Source organism: Mus pahari, chromosome 7 (assembly GCF_900095145.1).
Source record: "Mus pahari chromosome 7, PAHARI_EIJ_v1.1, whole genome shotgun sequence".
In the NCBI taxonomy this organism is placed as follows: domain Eukaryota; kingdom Metazoa; phylum Chordata; class Mammalia; order Rodentia; family Muridae; genus Mus; species Mus pahari.
The window spans coordinates 95,885,759-95,895,717 of NC_034596.1; the positions used below are offsets into that span (position 1 = coordinate 95,885,759).

At 34.0% G+C, this 9,959-nt stretch overlaps 1 protein-coding gene and 1 pseudogene across 2 annotated transcripts in view; one reads left to right on the forward strand and one right to left on the reverse strand.

The window, feature by feature from the left end:
• Positions 1-935: 935 nt before the first annotated feature.
• Positions 936-1,285, forward strand: LOC110324845 (annotated as a pseudogene).
• A 1,803-nt stretch (positions 1,286-3,088) lies between these two features.
• The window catches only part of Tc2n (tandem C2 domains, nuclear), a 71,675-nt gene continuing 64,804 nt past the window's right edge, over positions 3,089-9,959 (reverse strand). For both annotated transcript variants that reach the window (XM_021202468.2, XM_029540931.1), the window contains 3 exons: positions 8,148-8,262; positions 5,642-5,841; positions 3,089-3,830 (listed from right to left, as the gene is read on the reverse strand). In XM_021202468.2, the coding sequence (XP_021058127.1) occupies positions 3,720-3,830; positions 5,642-5,841; positions 8,148-8,262 (426 nt within the window). In that variant the 3' untranslated portion in view covers positions 3,089-3,719. The remainder of the gene's footprint in view (positions 3,831-5,641; positions 5,842-8,147; positions 8,263-9,959) is intronic.

A 9,959-nucleotide genomic window follows, 5' to 3' on the forward strand; every position in this document is an offset into this window, starting at 1 on the left:
CTATATTTCATAGTTCATAATTATTTTTTTTAAGATTTATTTATTTATTATATGTAAGTATACTGTAGCTGTCTTCAGACACTCCAGAAGAGGGCGTCAGATCTTTTTACGGATGGTTATGAGCCACCATGTGGTTGCTGGGATCTGAACTCTGGACCTTCAGGAGAGCAGTCGGGTGCTCTTAACCACTGAGCCATCTCACCAGCCCGTTCATAATTATTTTAAGTCAGTGGTTCAGCTAAAACTGTTCACATTTGAAATTTAGTTCTACATAAGACAGGTTATGCAGCAAGAGAAAGAAAATAGAACATCTTCCTAGTCATCACGGACATGGACATTTTATTGATTTGATATGCCCTGAAGTGACACTAAATAAATTCCCAAACATTGCAAAGACAGGCACTTGAAATATCCATTAATATCCTTATTAAGAATGGTATAAATTTATTTCAAGTTTCTGAAATCTTTTATACATGTACAAATATATGAACATAAAAGCAATGAGAATTTTTTCTGGAAAGCAGTTTCCAAATGGCTGATGAGTTTATTAGTATCAGAGAAAGTTGAAAAACTATATTCAAACAAATTCAGGTTAGTTTGTTTTTAAAACCATAATTATGTGGGTTCAAAAATCACAATGATTTCTTCTCAACAGTTAGGTAAGAATTTGAAATAATATACTTGGGCCATTTATGATTCCTGCTTTAAAAATTCATGCAAAACTAAATAAGGACCAAGTAATAAGGCCATTTTTTGACAAGGGATGTAACTTTCTGTGTTATCGGAGAGTTTATAAATCCATTGTTGACTGATCTCCTTCCTGTTGCACAAAGCAGCTATAATCTGGCAGAAGTTATTTGTGCCAGTGTCCCAGAATGTGTAGGAAAAACTAAGAAAGTTCCTATGGCATTAAAGTAGTAGCTTATAATAACATAATGGATGGAGGAGAAAATACTTACGGTGGCTGTGAAAACCTTAATGCTGTGTATACCAAGTTAAAACCTTCAGGAGGTCATGGATTTATTACAAAAAAAAAAAACAAAACCAGATATTCATTAATATCATGGAAAAATAAAGGATATGCTGAGTGGGCCAGGACAGTTTGTGGAGAATGAAGTCAATGAGGTCAATTTTAGAGAGTCCTTCACATTTGCTATTGAAAGATGCATATAATTTACCCACAAGGTCTGCTACACTAATAGCTCCATTGAGATTCCTGAACTCCCAACTGCACCTGAACTTGCCACTGGAGTTTCTAATGGCTTCAAACTTTCTAGATTGTTAAATAGAATAAATCATTATAAACTGTTAAATCATTTAGTATTTAATACCTGTAATTTGGTAATCTTTTCATACATAGCATATTGCTTGTATGCAATTGAGCAAATTAATTCCAGACCATATTACTTCTGTTCTTCTGCATATCAACTTGTAGTTGCTATTTGAATTGAAATGCATTTACCATACCAACATATTAAGGATGTTTGCAAAACCTGAGAAGTAAACAAGTATGCCAATTTATTTAAAAAAAAAGAGAGAGAGAAAAGAAATGAAAGAAATGGAGAAAGAAGAAATGTTATTGGAGAATAGTATTGTGTAAAACTAAATCAATGACAAATAGTGATATTTTAACATGGTCGGTAACTTTCTGTGATATATATATATATATAAAATCACATATGTATCTCTATATATGTACACACATATATATTTACACACACACACACACACACACACACACACATATAGTGATATAGTTTAATTGATTTAAGTGAATAATCTCCCTCCTGTTGTGAAGTTTATTTGATTTCCACCAGCATTCCCAGCATCATTTTGGTTCCCTTTTCCTTGTTACAAGTAAGTATAGGTCAAGAAGAGCCTAAGCAAATACAAAAGGAAATAATTTTTGCATACTACTTGAGATATTGTTATTGGCTCCTAATTGTTTTTCCCTCCAAGAATGCCTATTAACACAACAGTGTTTGCATCTACATTTTCATATAACAATTTCAAGGACACAATAAATATATACGTTTATATTCAATACATCTTCAGCTAAAATATGCTTAAGTAAAAAGTGATTAAAACACTAGAAATCTTCACCTACTAATACTTTCCTACCTGAAAGTTCTTTTAAATCAAGTTTTCTCTGTATTGACATATCTAAGATGTCTAGGAGCCTGGGAATCAAGAAAGCATATATTTTCCTCAAATTTATATTACACCTATGCTTAAAATTAATAATTAGATCATTATAACAGAATTACATAAATTACATATATTAACTTTAGGAATTAAAAGTAATAAAACATTAAAAAACAGTGAAAATAAAATTCTAGTTTTTAAAAATAAAGCCTCCTTCATCCATTATATTATAAAAGAACTAGGGTTTAAGAGGTTATTCCTACATTATAATGAGTTACTCCTCTGGCCTAAAATGTGTGGAACAAAGAGAGAGAGAGAGAGAGAGAGAGAGAGAGAGAGAGAGAGAGAGAGAGAGAGAGNAGAGAGAGAGAGAGAGAGAGAGAGAGAGAGAGAGAGAGAGAGAGAGGGAGGGAGAGAGAGGCAGGCAGGCAGGATAAGGGAGATGGAGAGACAAGGGTCAGGAACATAGATTCATTATTTACTTATTGGTAAAAATAAAGTAAGATTAGAAACTGTTGCTTGCTTCTTCATAAAATTATTTTGTTTTAGCCACACTCTTATGCCCATCCAAGCAGAAATAATCTTCATATGCTAAGTTCTAATATGTACCTGAAATAAGCCTATAGTAGAAACATATTTGCATCCTATACATTGTTACCTGGTATGGTTATCAAAGTGGGAAAATACTTTAACATTGTGGATTATAGAACAAGTATTTACATCAAAATTGAAACAAAGAACTAATGAGCATAAAATACTAAATTTGCTATTTAAGCTAATTTAATTTTGCTAAATTAAGTTATCCAAATGTGAAATGTTTTAACTACAAAAAAGGTTAAAAATGAGAAAGACAGCAAAATTGACTTTAAGTTTAACTTCATTTAATCTTTTTACTTATTTATTCATTTATTTATTTGTGTATTTGTGTGTGTGAGTGTGTGTGTGTGTGTGTGTGTGTGTGTGTGTGTTTTGATGGTCTACCTGTGAATGACAATGAACAATATGAAGGAATTGGTTCTCTCCTTCCATCATATTGCATCGCAGGGATGGAACTCAATTTGTCAGTGTAGGGACAAGCTCCTTTCCCACCAAGCAATCCTGCTAGATCCAAGCTTTATTCATTCTTTGAAAAATGTAAGTAACTCTCTAATTCTCCAAGAAATAAGCAGTTTATAAAATGGCTATGCAATAACATAAATTGTAAGTACAGGGTACCAATTTTCTTCATATACAGGAAAAAAGTAACGGAATGGTTCTATTCATTTTTGCTGTGAGAATAATATATATAAAGTTATAAACAGTATAACCAAGATCTAATTAATCATGTCTAGCACTGGAAAAGTGGTAAAGTCTTGTACATGTCTATTAGCACTTAAAAAAAAGATACTTATCTAGGATTGATAGTTTTATAGATTGTATAATTCATACTACTACCCTTTTATCATATTTTGGCACCATTTTAAAACATTTCATTCACTTTGTGTACCTGAAAGAACTCATTACAAATTTTAAAAATTATGTTTCTTCTAAAAGAATGTCAAGCTGTCTCTTCAGTAAATTAATGCCCAAAGTCTTCAAGATGGATTTAACTTGTGCCACTTGATAACAACCTTTTCCGGATTTGTAATTGTCTCTTTCCATTGATTCACTGCTTCAATATTATTACTGTCTTCACTTATCCAGAGCTGAAAAGGAACAGTAAAACTATTCAACTTGTTAAATATTCGTAACTGTGTTTAAATAAGTATTTTCACTGTTAAGAGATATGGACAAGCTTGGATAGCATATCTTTAAATTAATATCATTCCACGTTTTTCAAAGTTTGGTTGATGATTTGATCCTTAAATGTTAAAACACTTCACTTGATCTTAGCTAAAAGGCTGAGAAGCAATAAATGTTAAAATACTTAAACTGTTGAACCATTCTGGATTATGTGACCCAATTCAACTTAAGAATTAAAAATGAAATATTATTCTAAAAATCACCTTGAATATTCTTTCTTGTTCAATTAATCTAGGAGCTCAAAGGAAATTCATCATTATTGCTCAAAAATGTTGTTGCCAAGATTTCTAAACTGAGACAATGACTTTAACATAGAAGAAATGTACATTTGAGCTCCTTTTTACATTAAATGAAACTATAATTTTAATTAAAATCTAATAAATGGTCATTCTTAATCCATAACAATTTAATCATTCCTATCACTTCTATAACTATAGATAATACATGTGAATGATATGGAGAAATTTTTAGTATTATGAAAACACAAGACATCACAATGGATTTATAACATGGAGACAAGGTGGACACACAACTGAAAAAAACTTGAATCTTTGTCTTGGCTATAACACTAACAATGCTATAATCTTGGAATTAACTTACCTGCAACCAAGTTTCTAATTCTTCTAATAGATTTGAGTAAGTCACTAGTTTTCAATTTTTTTTTCTATTTTGGTCTAAAAAAAACTTTCCTTCAAACAACATCTTACATAGAATCTAATACACAACACAGGTAACATTAAAAGTATTTAGGTTGATAGACTGGGAGAACTTTGTCCCACATATGATTCCCTTACAGTGGCTGACCCCTGAGGCCCCCAGAGAAGAAGCTCTCCAGAGTTATTATTCTGGAAATCATCTCTCAAATCAAATTTCCATGAATTCTTTAATTAAAACTCCTCTGCAAATAAGAATACAGAAAGCTGAACCACTTTAAATTAGCAGCCTAATTATATGAAATGAGAGTTCATATGAATCTTTGAAAAATCATACACACAATCTGAAAATCTCACCTAGACTACTAAAAACAGGTTTTTGTCAAGTGAAAGCTTTTACATCAGTTAAAGACCTCAAGATTTAAATGTGGCACAAACAGCTGTAATTAAGACAAAAAGCTAAGTAACAGCTACAACAAATCAAAGATATAAAAAAGAAAATGTAAAAAAAAGAATTTTATAGGTGTAAATGTTATCAAGATCTATACAAATTACTCAGAATTTTAATTAATCCACAGTAGAACTAACTATCCAAATGATAGCAAAATCATTAAAAATTGACATATTACATAAATTAAAATCTTTTATAACCAAATTAATAATATATTAAAATAATAATAACATAATATATTAATAATATGTTATATAATATAATATAAAAGGCTCATTTTAAATAAAAAGTTAAAGATGAAACAATAAAATGAATGTGATACTCAAAGTTTTAAGTGTGATTTACATAATTAGGTTTTTCTCCTTTTAAAGGTGAGAAGTTCAGAAGGCTTAAAAAATAAGCTTGATTGCTCAGATATGTTACTTATTTATATTAAAGCAAAACATCTGACAAAATTTGATTCTGAAGCAATACTGATTTTCTGAAGCAATTAGAATGTTGAAGAATCTTCCTATATTCATTCTTAATTTTATCTTCTTTTCATTGTTAATAAACCTCATAGTAACACACAGAGATGTATCAGGAAGAATTCAAGGTAACATCTACTAACCTGGCCTACAAAATGTTTTCTTCTTACAGAGCTCCGACTATAAAGTTTAATAAGGAAAACAATTTCTTTTTCAGTGTGTATAAGTGGAAAAATCATAGTTTCTCCCCATTTTACTCTTCCACTGGAGGCCTTCAATAAGCGTGTCTTCTTCTTATAAATCAGCTCTCCTGAGCTAAACATCCCTACCTTCGCAAAAAAACCTAGGAAACAAGAAACTATAGTTTATAAAATTTTATGTGAAATACTATCTAAAGATTTTATCTACATATTGATTATTGTAAACCTATGAATAATCTATTGCAAAGGTCTTCTGGGTTGTTATTTGACTATAGAACATAAAACTTTTGCCACACTTTACAAATAATTGCTGTGGTCTCAAATGAACTAAATATTTCATCTGGTCTAAATGACATCAAACAGAATAAACAATTATCAACAAAGGAAAAGACACTGAAAAGTAGTACAAGAAAAGTGTCAACTCTCTGGATATTCAGAGGTATCAATTTCACAATTTTAGGTAAATTTCTTTGTTTGTGATGCCATAAGTGTATGTGCACTAGAATAAAACAAGTAAATATTCTTAAGTAAATTTGAGAATCAGCACTTTGACAATGATAAAATAGTTTGTATGAGCTATAACCAAACATAACAATTATGAACTTTAGGAAAATAAAAAAAAAATAGTAAAGATCCCCCAAAATCAACTCTGCTGGCTCTTAATATTGGAATATTCAGTCTTTAGAGCTTTGAAAAAATAACTTTTGTTATTTAAAGCAAAAGGGAGAAAAGAATATTAAAGAAGTTTGGAGCTTGAATATCAACTAGGGAATTGCCTTGGATAAAATTGTGGGTAACGTATCTTTTCACCTAACCACACCTTTCTTCTTTTCTTTTTTTTCCTTTTAATTATTTTATTAGATTATTTTCTTCATTTATATTTCAAATGCTATCCCGAATGTCCCCTATACCGTCCCCCCACCCTGTTCNCCTCCCCACCCATTCCCACTTCTTGGCCCTGGCATTCCCCTCTATGGGGCATATAAAGTTTGCAAGACCAAGGGGCCTCTCTTCCTAATGATGGCTGAATACACCATCTTCTGCTACATATGCAGCTAGAGACATGAGCTCTGGGGGTACTGGTTAGTTCATATTGTTATTCCACCTGTAGGGTTGCAGGCCCCTTCCGCTCCTTGGGTACTTTCTCTAGCTCCTCCATTGGGGGCCCTGTGTTCCATCCAATAGCTGACTGTGTGCATCCACTTCTGTATTTGTCAGGCACTGGCATAGCCTCACAAGAGGCCGTTATATCAAGGTCCCTTCAGTAGAATCATTCTGGCATGTGTAGTGTCTGGGTTTGGTGACTGATGATGGGGAGGATCCTTGGGTGGGGTAGTCTCTGGATAGTCCATCCTTTCATCTTAGCTCCAAACTTTGTCTCTGTAACTCCTTTTATGGGTATTTTGTTCCCTATTCTAAGGAGGAATGAAGTATCCACGTGTTGATCTTCCTGCTTTTTAGTTTTCTTGTGTTTTGTAAATTTTATCTTGGGTATTCTAAGTTTCTGGGCTAATATCCACTTATCAGTGAGTGCATATCTAGTGACTTCTTTTGTGATTGGGTTACTTCACACTTTTCAATGTGATAAAAAATGACTATAGCTTAAGCAACAACTGTTGTCTGGCTCCTGTGAGGAGTCAGTTAATATAACTGGGACTAAAAGGCAGTAAACTGCTAGAAAGTAGGGAGTCAGAGGATAAGGAATGTGATCTGACTATTTATATGGCCCTAGGGATCAGAATTCAAGTCCTAACGTTTGTATAGAAAGTACTTTACCAATTGAGCCATCTCCATAGTACGGTTTAGTGCTTTTTACAAGTTCTTGACTTTTTCATGTTTATTATTCTTTTCAGATTCTTCCTATTCAGTGAATTTTTAAGGACATCGTTTAATTTCTATGTATGTGCAAATGAGTTAGCATAGTTGGTACAAGATTGTCTTGCTTATTATTAAATTTCTGACTTACAAATTTCTTCTTATTTTAAAATTATATAATCTTCACTATTCAGAATACTAATCATGTTTTCTCTACTTTTGCTTCATCCAACTCTGATCAAAATTTCCTATTTTGATGGTCCCTTTAAAGAAAAAACTTTTGGTTTTATTGTCTTTTCTTGATGTATTTATTACTTCCAGCTTTCCTAATGCTTCTTATTTTCCTAACTTCTTAAATTGAATGCTCAGTTTTATATGTTTTTAATCTTTCTTAGTGAAAATACTTTTACTGTGGGAGGATAATCCCCTCCCACTCTTAGCTGTGGATATAGGGTTCTTCTCAAACACTCAGCTCTAGAGAGTGGCCTGGTAAACTAAGCATTGCTCACCAATGTATCACACAGTCCCTAGCTGAGAATCCAGAGGACACAAACCTTAATGCACTTATCTTTTACATCTTACCCCACCGAAACATCTTCACATTATATGTTCTTTGAACCACTGATACACTTACTCAAAGCCAAAGGTGTTGATGAACTTGGAAGGTATTGTGCCTCAAGAATTTGCACCTGAATCCTGCTATTTACTGCTTGAAAACAAGTCCCCAGTTCAAGTTCTGCTTGGCAAACCTGTACATAAAAACAAAAACAAAAAACATCATCTGGCAGTTCATAGTAGAGTTTGAAGATATTTCAAAAGTTCTAACATAAAAAGCTAGAGTAAAAAATGTTCAAAGTATTATTTTCTACTGACACCCAAACCCAGAAGTTATGAGATATTTTGAGGATAAATTCCATGGATTTTGGAATGGTCATTCCTTCAGTCTCTGCCCTGAACTTCATCTCTGTAACTCCTTCCATGGGTATTTTGTTCCCCCTTCTAAGAAGGAACGAAGTATCCACACTTTGGATACTTCCTTCTTCTTGAGTTTCATGTGTATGGTAAATTGTATCTTGGGTATTCTGAGCTTCTAGGCTAATATCCACTATCAGTGAGTACATATCATGTATGTTTTTTTGTGATGGGTTTACCTCACTTAGGATGATAATCCTCCAGATCCATTCATTTGTCTAAGAATTTCATAAATTCATTTTTTTTAATAGCTGCATAGTACTCCACCTGGGGATCCATCCCATAAAACAGCTACCAAACCCTGACACTATTGTGGATGCCAACAAGAGCTTGCTGACAGGAGCCTGATATAGTTGTCTCCTGAGTGACTCTGTCAGTGCCTAAGAAATAAAGAAATAGATGGTCACAGCCATCCATTGGACGGAGTACAGGGTCCCCAAAGAAGGAGCTAGAGAAAGTACCCAAGGAACTGAAGGGGTTTGTAGCCCCATAGGAGGAACAACAATATGAACTAACCAGTACACCCAGAGCTCCCTGGAACTAAACCATCAACCAAAGAAAACACATAGTGGGACTCATGGCTCTAGCTGCATATGTAGCTGAGGATGGGCTAGTTGGTCATCAATGGGAAGAGAGGCCCTTGGTCCTGTGAAGGTTCTATGCCTCAGTATAGAAGAATGCCAGGGCCAGGAAGCAGGAGTGGGTGGGTAGGGGAATGGTGAGAGGGGGAGGAGATAGGGGATTTTCAGAGGGGAAACTAGGAAAGGGGATAACATTTGAAATGTAAATAAGGACACTAAAATTCCTAGCAGTGAGGAATATGGATCCTTAAGTAGCCACTTACTACAGCCAGGCAGCATTCCCAGTGCAGGGCTAAGGACTGCAACCATCCCACAAAATCTTTTACTCAAAATGTGTCCTACTTACAAGATGTGCAGGGATAAAGATAGAGCAGAGATGGAGGGAATGGACAACCAATAACTGTCCCAACTTGAGTCCTACCATATGAGTAAGAACCAATCCCTGACACTACTAATGATAATTCTGTTACACTTGCAGACAGGAACCTAGCCTAACTTATCTCTGAGAGGCTTCACACAGCAACCAATAAAAAGAGATGAAGAACCCCACAGCTAAATGCTAGATGGAGCTTAGGAGGTTTGTGGAAGAGTTGCAGGAAGAATAGAGGAAAACGAAGAGGACGGGGACTCTACAGAAAGACCAACAGTGTCAACTAACCTTGGGGGTTCCCAGAGACAGAATCAACAATCAAATAGTGAGCAGGAAGATCAAAAATTCAGGGGACAGCAGATGCTGGCGAGGATGTGGAGAAAGAGGAACACTTCTCCATTGCTGGTGGGATTGCAAGCTTATACAACCACTATGGAAATCAGTCTTGTGGTTCCTCAGAAAACTGGAAATAGTACTACTGTCAGATCCAGCAATACCTCTTCTAGGTATATACCCAGAAGAT